This window comes from Castor canadensis, chromosome 12, assembly GCF_047511655.1.
Source record: "Castor canadensis chromosome 12, mCasCan1.hap1v2, whole genome shotgun sequence".
Lineage (NCBI taxonomy): Eukaryota > Metazoa > Chordata > Mammalia > Rodentia > Castoridae > Castor > Castor canadensis.
The window spans coordinates 75865094-75881861 of record NC_133397.1 but is presented as its reverse complement, the minus strand read 5'-3'; the positions used below and the strand labels follow the sequence as shown (position 1 = coordinate 75881861).

The 16768-nt window shown below is 41.7% G+C and overlaps 2 protein-coding genes across 6 annotated transcripts in view; one reads left to right on the top strand and one right to left on the bottom strand.

Moving 5' to 3' along the window:
- Window positions 1-5541, top strand: part of Reep1 (receptor accessory protein 1) — a 115664-nt gene extending 110123 nt beyond the window's left edge. For 4 of the 5 annotated variants that reach the window (XM_074050139.1, XM_074050141.1, XM_074050138.1 and 1 more), the window contains one exon: window positions 619-5541. In XM_074050139.1, the coding sequence (XP_073906240.1) occupies window positions 619-690 (72 nt within the window). In that variant the 3' untranslated portion in view covers window positions 691-5541. The remainder of the gene's footprint in view (window positions 1-618) is intronic. The other variant, XM_074050140.1, reaches the window with a different exon arrangement.
- Mrpl35 (mitochondrial ribosomal protein L35) lies at window positions 4139-16287 on the bottom strand. Its single transcript, XM_020179024.2, has 4 exons — window positions 16130-16287; window positions 11266-11455; window positions 9869-10013; window positions 4139-7204 (listed from the first exon to the last, which is right to left on the bottom strand). Exons 1-4 carry the CDS (start codon window positions 16170-16172, stop codon window positions 7016-7018), a joined length of 567 nt encoding a protein of 188 aa, XP_020034613.1. The 5' UTR covers window positions 16173-16287; the 3' UTR covers window positions 4139-7015.
- Between the last annotated feature and the right edge of the window lie 481 nt (window positions 16288-16768).

The window sequence follows — 16768 nt, the reverse complement described above, 5'->3', positions numbered from 1 at the left end:
TAGGTGCTATGCTAGGAGAAACTCTGCCCTTTCATTTTCATAGCAACTCCTACGATTTGTGCATCCCATAGGAGGAAGGGGTTTCCTGAGACATTTGTGGGAGAACCTTTGATTCTTAAAGGTGCTGTTTGCCTTTGTGGTGTGGTTTACTGTTCAGTGAAAGGTTTCATATTCAGAATGGGTACTGGAAATTTGAGGAGCATGCCAGGAAATGTAAGGCCAATTCCCAAAGGAAATAACAGCAACCAGGGAAAAGCTGGGGAGGCACTTCTCTGCTGAGTCACTTGTTAAGATCATTTGCTCCTGAGGTGGAAACAAGAGATGCATCATTCTGCACAACCATTCCCTTGGGAGACCTCCAGGTTTAGGACATGAAGCACCCAAGAGGGAGGCATTGGCCTTTACAGTGGGCTCAGCCTCACAGGGTGCATGGGATCCCACCCTTATATTCCTGCTATGAATACGTAGAGGGAGACCCCCAGCTCTACCCACTGCCTCACTCATGTGCACTTGGCCAAGGGAGCTGAATGTCTCAACATGCCCCCTGCCCCCCAGTGCTGTCCTCAAGATTCCATACTCATGCCACACTGAGGGATACCCTCTCGCTTTCTCTATCAGGTACCGCCTAGAATCCTTCGTTCTCGCTTCAGGAAGAAAAGTACCTCATCCTCGGCCACTGAAACCACGTGAGTGAGATGAGCCAACAGCACCGGATCCACAGAATGTCTCTTCTCTGCCTTAAAGAGCTAGTCACTAATAACACAGAAATCCGCAGGCTGGGTGTGCTTTGAGTGTGCAACCTCACAGACATGGCCTTTACTCACTCCCCTTCCACCTTTAAGAATTCCTTTCTTTTTTTCCTTTGAAGTTTTACTGGGGAGAGGCTAAAGGGAAAGGCTGGGGGGGTGGACCTTTAAGTCTTCTGAGGTTAGTAATTTTCCACAATTGGATTGTCATTACAGATAGCAGTGTGTTTTTAGAAATGCAAGTGATATCACCCCTATGCTGCTGAGATGTACATTTGTAATTTATCTGTTGCATATTTAGTTTTTAGTCCTGTAAATGCAAATGAAGCAATTTTAAAAAAAACAAAACTTTTTGTTCTTGGTACTAATACTTTGGACTACGATGTACAGATTTATGGCTTTGGCTTAATATAATGAACTTGCAAGGGCTGCCAGAGGTTCTGATGAGAAAACCGCAAAAACACCAATGTAAGCAAATATTTTGATTCTAGATGATGTCTCTGATGTGCTTGTAAAAAGCTTCCACATCCAACTCCAGTAGAACAGCCCTTTTCCTGAAGGAAGATGGTCCATTTCTTCAGACGGTTGTGTAGTTAACAGGCAGGGGAGTCAGGAGTGCAGAAGGGCAGTATTTTAGCAACAGCAGAGCGTGTCGGTGAGAGGTCAGGGCAACGACGTAGGATAAGGAAAGTCAGGAAGCTCACCTCCTGTTTGGATTCAGGATGAAGAACTTCTGAACCCTTTGAGCTTAAAATGCTACTGCCTCAGGCAGGCGGCTCTACCTTAGCAAAGCTTCTCCAGCTTAGGAACTCACAGCTGGAGAAAGAATTGTGACCATTTCAAAAGTGCTTGGCAAGCAAGTACTTCTCCTTCATAGGTAGAGGAGCCTCCAATCTGAACACCTTGTTTTTAGAGAACACTACACAAAAATGAAAAAACTAGAACTATGCTTTGTTTCGGGTATGTTCTAGATGGCTGTATAACCAGCATGTTACACAGAGTTCTAGAAAGGTTAGAGGTTGAGATCTTTGGTGGATGACTCGCTGCTCAGACACATGGGCAGCTGTGGCTCACCGTTCTCCCCCTGGCCGTGTGGAACGCGAGCAGAGGTGGACTCACGCTCACGGCACTCAGGTCTCACTGGTGTTTTACACAGGCCAGGGCTGCTTCGTAGGGGATAAAGCATTGAGGATTTTGAGACGAACCTGGCTTAGACAACATTGTGATCTGAGGTAGCTGCCCTCCCTTCTGGGAGCTGAGCCAAAATGTAGGACTAGTATATTTGTGCTTAGAGTTGGTGTTTTCTTTCAGTGTAATGCATGCAGTCAGTGGTCACAACCCAGTTACTCATATTTGGATTGTGTTTGTTCATAGATATGCCCTGAAATCTAGACAAGTAGTGTTATATACAACATATTAACTGTCAAGCGACTACAGACCCAATTAAAAACTGCTCCATTACTGAGCTGCACAAACACGTATCGATGGCCTTTGCTGATAATGTGTTAGCTAAATCATAGCCACCTCACAAAGGGTTTAGTTGAGTTCATTCCTGCCAGGTGTACATATTGAAATTGCTTCTTCCCACAGTTCCTCTGAAGGTGATTTTGTAATTTACAAAGGGATTTAAGAAAATAAGACTAAAAGCAAATTCATGGCTGCGAGGACAAATAGAGGCTGTCAGCCCACTGTCTGTGCCTCACACCCATGAACACCTGAATCTGTTAGGGAAGACAAAAATCTGTTCTCTTCAAGCTCTTTCGAATAGTTCCAGACAGGAAAAATATACTTAGTTGGGTGTACTCAGAATTATCAGAAGCAAGTGCAAAAAAAGCTTAAGTGAAGCAGCTTTTTAGCAATTTTTTTTTTGCCAAAATAATAAATGTCTTTAGCAGTGGAGCTCAAAATTCTATTATATTTTCACCATTTTACAATGGAAAGTTATAACAAGTTTAGGCTATCAAGTATGCACTCAACTATGCCAAAAACAGTTTGAAGCACTGTACTTTCAGACATGCTGTATTACTTCTCATTCAAGATTAAAAAATGTAAAGGTATCCAAACTATTGTCTTAATGTAAATGTAACCATTTTTCTTTCAAGTGTTGACTAGGGAGTTGATTTCTCTCTTAAAGTCACTCACTGTACAACTGAGAGCAGCTGTCATATTTCTGCAAAATGTGTTTACTTACCTGACAAGCTGTATATTTGTGTATGGACTTACATAAAATGTGAATGCCTATCAGTGTACACATTGTAGTGTGGTGTTCTGTCTAGAGGATATAAATGAATGTTTTTAATTTGCTGACATACAGACCCAGGCTGTTTACAAAATGCTAGCTCGAAAGTCTGTAATTTTCATGTGATAACCTTTAGTTACTTGCCATTGAGCAGGTGTCCCATTTCTGAGGTAAGATGTGGTCTTGTGCTTATCAACTGGACAGTTTAGTCATAATTCCTCCGGGCTTTGTGTGAATAGCTTGCTCACTTTGCTGGCCTTTGAAATGTGTGTCCTCCGTGGTAAACTGTCCATGTGTTTGTGCTAAGAGTGCTTGTCAATCATGACCATCATTGAGCCTTCCTACTTCTTCACCTTGCACAGTATTTGAATGACAAAGGATGTGCTTCATCCTCTAACAGCGTACACTCAGAGCTGATGTTCTGGATTGTAACTGTGCACATTTCCTCTAGTTTATATCTGAAGTCTCCATAGAACCATCTATAATTAAATAGTATACTGGACTGTGTATCAAAGGGATGTAAAATTACAGTATTCCAAAGGCTGAAGTTCTGTTGTTTTGTTATAATGCCTGATAAACATCTTGAATAAAGTCTTAACATTTTCTTTTAAAAATATCTTTGTAATGTTGGGCTTCTGAAGAAGGAGGAAATACTTTTTTAAAAATAGAAGGTACCAAGGATTAGAAGTTGAGTGCTCAACCACTACCTGGCCAGAAAACTTGGTTGGCCCCATGTCTACTGCATATGATTACTGGCAGGAAACAATTCAGTGGTAGATGGTTTGTAAACTATTGATCACACAAATATAAACCTGAAAGATGTTGTTTTACATTTTAAAAAGATTAATGGACACTGGATAGCTTTGCAAATACAGTAGTTAATAGTAACAGCTTTTAATTCTGCAAATACTGTTGCTCAGTCATTTTGTGCAAGGGCCATTGTCTGTGGTAAGGATGCCCTTAACCCTTTGCTGCCCTTGTCTTTGCAACATGAACAGGTATACTCAAGATTCACTGGGAGGTCATAAAGACTTGAAAATATCAAAACTAAACACAGACCTATTTTCTTTGCTTTCATAGTCCTACATTCTGTATGTTCGACACAAGGACCATAAAGTGTCAGGAGGAAAAGAAGTAGATTCACAGGAAAGAATGGAAAGGAAGCTGGAGTTCCAGTCTTTTATTCATGTACTCAGTCAAGTCCAATGTCAACAGAACTGAAATTATCAGGTTAAGAGTCAACAAATAACAGGAAAGTAAAGTTATAAATTGGTAGCATTATTAAGTATTTAGTATTTATAGTGTTAGATTACAATCACTTGTTGATTTAGATACAAATTTTCCTATGTTGTTAGAAGACTGAGGGAGATACACAGGATCCCAAGGAATTAGAATAGATTCTGAGACTTATTAGCTGTATTTTGGGTAATTTATTTAACCCTCCCTAGGATTTAGTTTCCTCAAATTTAAACCAGGGAACGTTATTACTTTTGCAAGATCCGTAGAAGGTTTAGCAGTTTGTGGATATGCTGAGCATGGTAAGTATTCAATAAATTATCTGTATATGTGAATAAACTACGTACTTTCTAAATTATACATCTACTTGAGGGTCCCGTAGGCAGACTCTAATTTAGTGAAAGCTGGGCTTTGTTTATAGGGCCTCATGCTTGCTAGGCAGTCGGTCTCCTAAAATGAGTTTTGGTGATAATCATTCCTCCCCAAACACTGTGCCAATTGCCCCTTCCACTTCAGCCCATTTCTGCATGCTGAGGTTCTGGTAGCCAGTCCTTGTCTCTATCACTTTTGTCTTTGGCCTGCAGGAGAAACCAACGTGCTCCAAGGTCCCTGTAACAGCGACCCTAGGAGCCACATTTACATTAGAGAAGTCACGGAGGCTGTTGGAAAGTGTCCTTCTCCCAAACTCTGTGTGTACCAGTTCATCCCACTGCCAGAGGTGTGCTGCAGGGTAGCAGCAGGGCAGGTAAAAAGAGGTGCGAAAGCCTCATAAGTGGCTGGACTCTGCCATCTCAGAAGTGTGAAGAAAGAAAAATCCACCAGACAGAATGCCAGTTCATGTTTCAGGCTCTTAGACATCTCAAATGTCTATTCTTTATGAACTGGTCTTGTAAATAGACACATACTTGGCCTTCTGGTTTTAGGACTTTCTTTTGTTACCTCTTTGTACTAATGAACACACATATTATTTCCAAGGAATCACCCTAATATTCCTGGCCTGACATGTTACAGAACTTCAATTTCATTATCTTATCCTACTATAATAGTCATATCATCATTAGCCTTTATATTAAAGGATTTGAAACAACTCATTCAAAATTTAAACCAATGGTTTTCAGCCAAGCAAAGTGCTCTGTTGTTGAAAATGCTTCTATATAATTCTGATGGAGAGCTCAGAACGAATGCCCCAGACTACACCCGTTACCTGCTCCTCTTCAGGTTAACAATGTTTAACTCTTGCATCATCTCTAAGCTGGCTGAAATTACTTTTCTTCCTTAGTTTCTACAACACATTTTTGGAACAGTCTGAAAAAAACTTATCCTTCAAATGAAAATATAAGCTGGGCGCCAGTGGCTCAAGCCTATAATCCTAGCTACTCAGGAGGCAAAGATCAAGAGGATTGCAGTTTGAAGTCAGCCCAGGAAAATAGTTCTTAAGACCCTATCTCGCAAAAACCCTTCATAAAAAAGGGCTGGTGGAGTGGCTCAAGGTGTAGGCCCTGAGTTCAAATCCCAGTACTGCAAAAATAAATAAATAAGTAGTCAGTTTATCCATCTGCAATTTCTTTTTTTTTTTGCAGTATGGAGTTTGAACTCAAGGTAAAGACCCTAAGTCACTCCACCAGCTCTATTTTTGTGAAGGGTTTTTTGAGACAGGTCTCAAGAACTATTTACCCAGGCTGGCTTTGAACCATGATGCTCCTGATCTCTGCCTCCTGAGTAGCTAGGATTACAGGCGTGAGCCACTCGCACCTGGCCTGGATAAATAACTTTTAAGAAAAACAGTGCCTATCAAAACTTGGGTAGAAAGGTTTTGTTGTATACCCTTCCATTTCATAAAGGAAATGTTGAAAGGTTATTTCATTAACTCTTCTCTCTATGAAAAAACCTACCCCAATAAGGTAAGGGAGAACTCTCATGAACACATGAACCTAGTATGCTAGAAGTCAAGTATGCTGCCAGTTCATGCTCACCTCTAAGCAAAACTGCTCACATAACTATTTTTTTACTCTGTGTGAACCTGCTAACACAACTAAGTGGGCTAGGATAGCTTCCTGACCAAAGCACAGCCAATTCCTACACTGCAAAGTGACATCGATGAGATCTGGGGTGAAAAGGTAAGCTGGCCTAGTTAAAGTCTCCTGGCAATTACAGACAGAAACTGAGGGTCACAAGATATACCTCCAAAGGTATAAGTGAGGTATAAGTTGAAGTTATTATAAGGGAAAAGGAACGATACATAAACAAAAGCTGTGAATTAGAGAGGTTGGTGAGGAGAGTGAAGTCAACAACATAAAGAGGACTGAGTCACATGCTAGGTAGAACCTAAGCATGAATATCCACCACCTTCTACTGAGGAACTCCATTCAATTTCTGCCCTTCCTGAGGCCTGCGGTGACTCTGGGTAGCATATCCATCTGGAGAGAGGCTGGACCCAGCTAGACCCAGGTATGCATCCTTAAAATGTCACACTGCTTCAGCTACATTGTTAGTGTTAGTGTCTGTCATTCCTTACTTAAGATTTCTTGCAACTAAATAAGCCTAATTGAAACAACTAAGGAAGCCATTACCACTTGTTAAAAATAATGCACGACTTTAAATGTCTAGTTCCCTGACCAAATCTGGGGATGTTTAATCCATTAAGTTTTAATACTTTCTTAAGTTTAATGTTGGTATTATAGGTTTACATATCGGTTTATACAACTTACATTAGATTCTATACATTCATTTTTGCAAGGACATCATATCTTCAAAGATGCACATTCAATAACTGGGAAATTATCACACTTCTAGTCTATACTTTCAGGTTTGTTCGATCATGATACTTCAGATAAGGATCATCAACGTACCAGTTTCGCCTCTTCCAGAAAGATGTTGTCATTTTATCTAAGAGTTTACTCTGGGTTTTATTGCAGAACACAAATTCTCTCAAGCGTCTTTTTCTTGCAGTTGTCTTTTTCCATAATTTTTTCTTATAACCTGCCTGTGAGGTAATATTACAGACATTTAAAACACTGTATTATGGAAGAAACAACAGATTATCTTCTTAACTCATGGTTTATGTGCCCAATGGGAACAAAGACTTCTATAGGGGCTGGGATGTTTTCAGGAATAATGGTAGAAAGGCATGTGTAGTCTGAAAAAGAATTAATTTAGTATTTTGGAAAAAGATTATTTAAATTAAAATCACAAGCCTGGCATGGTGGTGCACACCTGTAATCCAGCACCCAGGAGGCTGATGAAGGAGGATCAAAAGTTTGAGGTCAGTCTGGGGTATATAACAAGATTCTGTATCAAAAAATAAAAATGGAAAATCAGTCAGGCATGGTGACGCCCACCAGTAGTCCTACCTGTTGGGAGGTTCAGGCAGGAAGGAAGATCACTCGAACCCTTGAATTCAAGACCAGCCTGGAGCTGGAGGCATGGCTCAAGTGGTAGAGTGCTTGCCTAGCAAGCTCAAAGTATTTTATTTTTGATGGCACTGGGGTTTGAACTCATGGCTTCCCACCTGCAAAGCAGGCGCTCTCCCACTTGAGGCACACCTCTAGTCCATTAAATATTTGCCCAGGCGCCTTGAATCTCAACCCTCCCAATCTCAGCCTCCCAAGTATCGAGGATTACAGTTGTGAGACAGCAGCACCCAGCCTAGTGTGAAACCTTGAGTTCAAACCCCAGTACTGCCACCTCCCCTCCCCACCCCACCACACACACATAAACAAAAAACAACCCAGCCTGGGCAACGGGGATAGAGCACTGGCCTGGCATATGCAAGGCTCTGGGTTTGATCCCCAGAACTGAAAAGGAAAAACAAAAACAGAAAGCAAACAAACAAAAAACAAAGCTAAATAAATCTGTGTGGATGGTGAAGAACAAGATAATGATATATAATTATAATAGCTAACATTATCTTATTATCTCCTTAGCAATCTTCAACAACATACTTATTTTCATTTTACAGATTGAAAAAAAAAAAACTGATTAGAGAGGTAGCAAACTGAGATCTAAGAAGAAAAAGAGTTCTGGCAAGGGAGGTGGCTTATGTTCATTTTAGGGGCTGAGTAGTACAAAGGCGAAGAAGCACAGCTCTCAAATATATTGCTTCATTTATTTTCACCCACTAGGGACCTATTTTTATGAAAAGTACTTTTCTAAGGAATAATAAATACAGTAAAACTATTATTAGGAGTGAAGAATGGTTAGCCCATATATTTAACTCAAAACTTCCATATATACCATCCATGAATTATTAATTTTCAAGAATAGATTTTTAAAGAAATAGAAAATTAGATCAAACACAGAAACTAAAAAAGCCAAGTACAGTGGCAGGCACCTTCTATTCAGAAGGCTGAAGTGGGAGGATCACTTTAGAGGCCATCTTGGGCAACAGAGTAAGATCTACTCAGGAGGCAGAGATTAGGAGGATCATGGTTTGCAGCCAGCCCCAGGCAAATAGTTCGAAAGACCCTATCTCAAAAAAACAAACAAAAAAAACCCATCACAAAAAAAGGGCTGATGGAGGAGTGGCTCAAGGTATAAGCCCTAAGTTCAAACCCCAGTACCACAAAACAAACCAGTCAAGTGCCAGTAGCTCACACCTATAATCCTAACTACTCAGGAGTAAGAAATCAGGAGGATCGTGGTTTGAAGCCAGGTGGAGGCAAACAGTTTGGAAGACCCTATCTCAAAAATACCCATTACAAAAAAAGGCTGGCAGAAAGGCTCAAGTGGCAAAGTGCCTCCCTAGCAAGCACGAGGCCCTGAGTTCAAACTCTAGTACTACCAAAAAAAAGGGAAGGGGGTAGTGGTTCATATCTATAATTCTAGCAACTCAGGAGGCAGAGATCAGGAGATACAGCAGTTCAAGGCCAGCCCAAGCAAAAGCAAGACCCCCATCTCAAAAACACCCAACATATAAAAGGAGGAAGTTAAGAAGGTGACTATGGTTGACATACTTCCTCTATAAGAATGAATATAGAATTTTTAAACCTGTTGAAATCACTGTTAGAAGGGGATTAAGATAGAAAAAACAGAGGGGATGAACCAATTCAGGTTATAATACATATATATAAGGAAATGTCATAATGAAACACCTTGTATTGCTATCTTAAACAAACAAAAATGTAGTTTGTTCAAAAATGGAGAACAGAAAGATAAAACACATCCTGTCTGGGGGGTTGGTACCAGTGGAAGAGGGAAGGATATAAGGAAAGGAAGTAGGAGGATGAGTGATATGGAAATACTATGTACCTGTGTGTAACAATGGAAAAATGAGACCTGTTGAAACTATTCCAGGAATAGGGGAGGGAGAATAAAGGAGAATGATGGAGGGGGTGAATTCAACTATGATATTTTGTAAGAACTTTTTAAAATGTTACAATGTACCCCAAGTACAACAATAATATGCTAATAAAAATAATAAAAACTGAAAAAAAAAATACCCAACACAAAAAAGGACTGGTGGAGTGCAAATGGTGGAACACTTGCCTAGTTAGTGTGCAACCCTGAGTTTAAACCCCAGTACCATTAAAAAAAAAAAAAGAGAGAGAGAGACATGGGGGAGATATGTCATGAATAGGCTCACCGAATTCTTTGATACTCAAATCTATTGCTCACATTTTCTCAATTAGGTAACAGAATAAAGACTTACCTTTCTCCTTAGCCAAAGGCCAGAATGAAGTCGAAGAAACCGATAGACTACAGCTTTTACAGTCTTTCTCTTTCCTTTTCGTGAACTGAAGTATGTTACAGTTCTGGCTGGTAGTTTCAGGGCACTGGGAGTGAAGGGGACCACTCTAAAATATATTTTAAAAGACATAACTCAGAAATCAGATAGATTAAATGATAAAATCCATTTCTACACAGTACTTAGGTGTATAAAGCTGTTCCACTGGAATGGAGCTTTTAACATACAGTATTATTTCAAATGATTCATAAAATCAAATATAGGTTAAGAATAGCAACTATCTTCACCTGCAAGCCTTCTAAAATCCACCCCTGCTGGGAGTGTGGCTCAGTGGTAGGGCATGTGCTTAGCATGCGCAAAACCCTGGATTTGACCCCCAGCACCAAAAATAAAATCCACCCCCTCAATCCCTATGAAAGAATTTTATCTTCCTATATCTTAATTTTGATTTCTTTTGTTAGCATGTATTAATTGTGCAAAGTGAAGGTTTCATTGTTAATCACCCTACTTCTTGCCCATCTGCCCACCATACTACAAACACCTTGAGAACTTCAGCTTGTTTGACTTTGTGCCTTTTCTGCTAAGTATAATGTTAAGCACATACGGGTGCTTAACTGAGTATTTGCTGACCGAATGAAAACCACATACCACCCAGGCTTGTAAAGCTGAACATCTTGTTTACTTTCTGCTTTACCTGACAGCTTCTATCCAGGAAAGCACACATACATCAGAAGTGAGCTGTGTGGCCTGGCACTGGTGGCTCGGGCCTGTAATCCTAGCTACTCAGGAGGCAGAGATCAGGAGGATCATAGTTTAAAGCCAGCTACAGGCAAATAGGTTGCAAGATTCTTTCTTGAAAAACCCATCACAAAAAAGGGCTGGTGGAGTGGCTCAAGCATTAAGTGTGAGGCAAGTCCTAGCAAGTGTGAGGCCCTGAGTCCTGAGTTCAAAACAGTGCCACCAAAAAAAAAAAAGTGAGCTCTGAGGCCTAAGGCTATAGCTCCATAGTAGAGTGCTTGGCTAGCATGTACAAGACTGTGTTCCATCCCTGGCAATGAAAAGGAAAAAAATTAAAGTGTGCTCTGTCTGTTAGTTCTTGCTTCAGGTGTCTGGGTGTCTGGATATCAATCATATTGTCCTGTTCAGTCAGGCAAAGTCTGCATAATCAACCGCAGGTAGGCAAAGGATAACAACTACTTCTAATATTTGTCTTTTAAGCACAAATGTTTCGTGTATGTATGTGTCTATGCTTGGGATTGAACTCAGGGCAAACATGCTAGGCAAGTGCTCTGCCACTAGAGCTATACAGCCCCTGCCCAGGCATGAAGATTTTAGAAATTCTGTCTAAGCATCATGTTTACCTATTAAGGATCATTGTAGAATGCCCACATGTCAGGTTTCTGACAGATGAGACAAGTCCAGGAACACAGGAAACAACTGGTGTCTGAATATGACTAAAATGCCTGGTTGACAGTGCAGAATTAAAACAGGCATTCTTGGCACAGTTTCGATAGGCTGAAAATGCCAAAACATTTAAAGACCGTAAGATTCCTGTAAAAAGAAAAAACAGTATACATATTTAATATGATACTCCAAAATATGCAATTAATGTACCAAAGCAACCAATGTCATACATAATTAAGGATCCTGAGAATTGGACTGACCCATGGAGCTTTTAACCAATTTTACTGAGGTATAACTTACCCTAAAATTACCTATTTTATGTGTTCCAATGATTTTTACAGAATTCTGAAAACCAGTCTGGTTTGTCCAGTACAAGGGAGGGAATATGTGAAAGATTAAATCCCACTGCCCAGATCTTATACTCCAAGGAGACAGAACTCCCACACTCAGTGTAAAGACATTTCAGACATGAAAGCTCAAAGAACAACAGAGTGACAGCAGAAGGATTTATGAAGAAAATAGCACTTTAGTTCTCTTGAAAATGAACAAACCCTTGAGAAGAAACACATTTTGGGTAGGAAAACAACATCAGCAAAGGTCTGGAGGCTGAAACCAAAACAGGTATGGAAGCCAGGACCAGAACTGCCACAGACCTGAGCATAGCAGAGATGCCTGGGGACAAGTAGTGGGGAATGAGGCAGGTTTCAGAAAGCAGATATATATGGACTAAACTGCAGTCCTCTTTATTTGCTGCTATGCAAATTAAAATTCTTGGGCTAGAGGTGTGGTTTAAGTGGTAGAGCTCAGGGCAAGTGTGAGGCCCTGAGTTCAAACTTTAGTACTATCCAAAAAAATAATAATCAATTTAGAATTCTTCAGAGCGCTGACTTCACTCATACTTTATGACCAAGTCTAGTATGGGACTCAAGAATACATATGTTAAAAAGGTCCCACAAGATGGTGTAAATGATCTCAGAGTAGAATATGGTGATAGTGGCACAACTTCCTAAACTTATTAAAAACTGTCAAATTTTACACGCAAAATGACTGACTTTGCATCAAGCAAATTCTACCTTGGCCAAGTTTTTTTTTTTTTTTTTAATGTTCAGCCAGGACTTAGAACTACTGCCCTACTGTCCACTTCACCAACTTCACCAAGGTAATGGGGCATTGTGGTGCAAAAGTGAAGTGATGTAGGTTTGAATCAGACTGGGTTCATATTTTAGCTCTATAGCTTTATAGCAGTATGACTATGGGCAAGTCACTTAAACTCCCTTTCCTCACATTTAAATTAGGTTGGACTGGTGGAGGTGCTCAAGTGGTAGAGTACCTGGCTTGCAAGCATGAGGCCGAATTCAAACCTAAGCACTTTCAACCGCTCCCCCAACCCCACCCCAACAACCAACCAACATGAAAAAGGAACTTCTGGGCTCAAGCAATCCTCCTGCCTCAGCCTTCTGAATGCAGGAGCATGCCTTTCATGCCTGGCTCTGTTTTCTGTTTTTTATTTTTCTTCTTTTCTTTCTTTTTTTTTTAATATATAGAGAATGTTTGGAATGTCCTAGCCATGGTATAGCCTAACTTTAGGAAGGCATCTGCAAAAAAGTTTCTTTATATTCTAAAGAAGTGCAGAAATGTGAACGGGATAAGAGGTGAGTTCCACACTCCCTAAATTAGTTGATTGCTGTTCACCTGATCAAAATCTCTTCCTGCCTTCCTAATGGATGCTGTTTCGTTTCCAACTTTTATGAAGGCTCCTGAAGCTGCTTAAGGAATCGTTATCAATCTGCCCAAAAAACAAGCAGGGAACTATGGCTAGTTAGCATATTTGTGAAATGACAGAATATGAGACTCCAAATGATTTTAGTAACAGAGAAAAACAGATCAAAACCAACAAAGTGAAATTGGAGATAAACACATTGATGTTAGTGTAAAATGTTACTTGAAAAAAGGAAGAATGAGCTTGGTTTGAAAGCAGCACATGGGAAAATGAACTGGAGGGTTTTACCTACCAATGTGCTGTAAGGTGACAAACTTAGCAGTCTAAATTAGAATGAAAGAAGTGCAGTTCTGAAATAAAGAGAAGTAATTGACTGTTCTTTCAGTCCTCTGCCCTGTTTAGGGAGAACATAGATGTTTTCACAAAAGAAATGATACAAAAGCAGAGTTTTGAAGAAATAAGAGGAACTGGGAGGTGCAAAGGAGAAGAATAAAACGGCACATTCAAGAAATTACAAAAGACCCTACATGTCATGAATCACTGGAGTGGTAGCCAGGTACCAGTGACTGACACCTGTAATCCTAGCTACTCAGGAGACAGATCAGAAGGATTCAGTTTGAAGCCAGCTCAGGGAAAAGTTTGTGAGACTTTATCTTAAAAAAAAAAAAAAGCCCATCATAAAAAAGAGCTGGTGGAGTGGCTCAAGGTGTAGGCCCTGAGTTCAAACTCCAGTACCACCAAAAAAATCATTGGTGTGACAGATGTGAGCTGCACTGGGTAGGGATGCCGTGAGCATGACAGAATCTAAGCCAGGGGTCTTTATTTTTTTTGGGTCCTACATTCCCTGTAAGAATTTTGAAAAAGCATGTAACTTCCACAAATTCTTATTATTTAAAATATTAAATGGGGGGATTGTAGCTCAGTGGTAGAATGGGGATACAGCACATACAAGGCTCTGGGTCCTATCCCAGTTCCTAAAAGCAACAAAGGTTAAAATATTAAATAGTTTAACTTGTTAAAAAGAACTCCATTATATTTAAAATATTGGCATTTAAAAGTAAGTTGCTGGGTTGGCGAAGTGGCTCAAGTGGTAGAGCGCCTGCCCAGCAAGTACAAGGCCTTGAGTTCACCAAAAATAAAAACAAAAATCATTTCAAAAACTTAATAAAAACAAGCTGTCCCATCATTCTTTTAATGGTTTTAAGTAGAATCTAAGTATTATAGTGAATTGACACAATCTGTAACATTTATTTAAAAAATACAAGGACTATAAATCAAGCATATGAAAATAAAAACTTCTTTTCATCAAAACGTACTCCAGGGCTGGGATGTAGCTCAATAGTAGAGCACTTGCCTAACATGCATGAGGCTCTGGGTTCATCCCCAGCATCAAAAAAAGTAAAAGGAGCATGTGAGAACTGCTTGGATATGCATAAACAAAAAAGATACACATATCTAGAACACAGAAGTAATCACAACTCAAAAGAAGCTAGAGCCAGTGGCTCATGTCGGTAATCCTAGCTACTGAGGTGGTAGAGATCAGGAGGATTGAAGTTTAAAGCCAGCAGCAGGCAAATAGTTTGTGAGACCCTATCTGGAACAAAATGTTTCACAAAAGAAAAGGGCTAGTGAAGTGTGGCTCAAAGTGTAGGCCCTGAGTTCAAGCCCCAATACTGTAAAACAAACAAAAAAAACTCAATAGAAAATATTTAATATTTAATTCAAAAGGCCAGTACATGTGTACACTAATCAGAGACACATCTATTTAAACCTCGATGAGATACCAGACTGACAAAAATCTCTGGGTCAGGCAACAGCAAGTGTTGGTGTCACAGAATATGGAGCCTGCCCTCTGGGTAACTGGAAACAAGCACACACCACTGGAAAACAGTTTGGCAATATCAGGCAATGCTGAATATGTATCTATGTGCTCTCTGACCCAGCAACTGCACAGTTAGTGTTACACACACGCAAAACATTCTTGCCTTGGTACCAGGACATGAGATCAATCAGCTTTGTATGTAATGGTCCCCAAACTGGAAACACACGTGTCCATCTGATAGTAGAATGGAGAATTGTGGAACAGTCACATAAGAAAATACCATACTATAGTAAGGAGAAAGCATTACAGCTACTTGCAAAATGAATAAATCTCAAAGTAAAAGCAGCAGACACTAGAGCAGACACTATATGATCCCATTTATGTAAAGTTCAAAACTAGACAAAACTAACGTTAGAGAGATGCATATATATGCAATTCAAAAAAAAATAGGCAAGGTAACAAGTATGAAGTATAAAATTTTTATATGGTTGCCTTTTTTTGGGGTGGGACAGGGGTTTGAACTCAGGGCTTCACGCAGGCGGTATACCACTTGAGCCACACCTCCAGTCCATTCTGCTCAGGTGATTTTGGAGACGGGGTCTTTAGAACTATTTGCCCCAGCGGGCCTCGAACCTCAATCCTCCCAAGATCAGCCAGGATTACAGTTGTGAGCCACCAGTGCCCGATTTATGGCACACAATTTTATCCTTACTTAGTACGTTCTGTGCGAAGCTGATCGTGCTAGTTGAAAGATTTTTAACGTTCTGCAGAAGTCCTGCCTTCACCTCACCTCCCAGTCAAGACACCATCAGCCCCACCCTGTACTGAGCCGGTCCCTGCAGGCTACACACGACCGGCGAGCTTCGGACGCCCCAGGCGATGCACGATGCGGATGGGCTCATTTACCCACCGGCCGGGTGGTGGTGCCCGGCATTCAGTGTACCCCTCAAATTCAGAGATTCCAACAGCTCAAGGTCATAGGGTCCTGGCCTCCCCCTTACAAGAGTGGGCTTTCCGAAGTCTCCCTCGCCCGCTCATGCCCAGCCTCTCCGGAGGAGCCGGTAAAGCACCGGCAAGCGCGGGGCAGCCAGGTCAGCGCGGGTGTGAGTCGGCGGGCGGGGGCGAGCTGCCGCCTCGCCGCCCCGCAGAAAGTGCTGAGCAGCCCTCCGCCTCAGATGTCGGCCTTGCTTTCCCTGTTGCCCTCCAGAGTAACGCCCGTTCCACCCGCGCCCGCTCTCCCCTTGGTGAGGGCACGGACGGAGCGCGTGGCTGCACTGACCTGAAGCGCCTCTCACGGCGCCCGCCACCGCGGAGGCAGCCATCTTGCTCGCTCGCCTACGGCGGCCGCGCGGGCCCAACGGAAGCCGCGCACGTGGGGAGGAGGCAAGGAAAGGCGTGGTCAGCTCCACGGCCCACGGGCCCGGCGTGCGTGCTCGGCTCTGCGCTCCGCTGCGTGCGCAGCTGCCCTAGGCCGGTGCTGAACACACGGCAGGCTCGGAGCCGAGGGCAGTCGGCGCGGCCCAGGTGTTAGAGCGCCTGCCTCCGGGGGACCCGAGTTCAAGCCCCAGTACCACCCAACGAAAGCCCACGCCCACTACCGTGACCCCGGCCCCAAAGGAGACGCTTCCCTCTTTCGAGATGAGGGCTCCTCAGCTGCCCAGACTGTCCCCAAACTCTTGGCTCCAGCGATCCTCCTGTCTCAGCCAGGCAGACAGCTGGGACCACAGACTCCAGTCGCGGTGCCCCGGCTGCTCAAAAACTTCTGAGCATGTGACTGAAAGATCTACTCAAGGACGCAAGGTTCTTGAAACAATTTCTTGCTGTTTTTATCGTTTATTTTGGAAAATTACGCTTCTTATCCTTCACAAAAAAACCTGGAAAACATATGGCTAAATAAATGGAAAAAATAGCAATATTA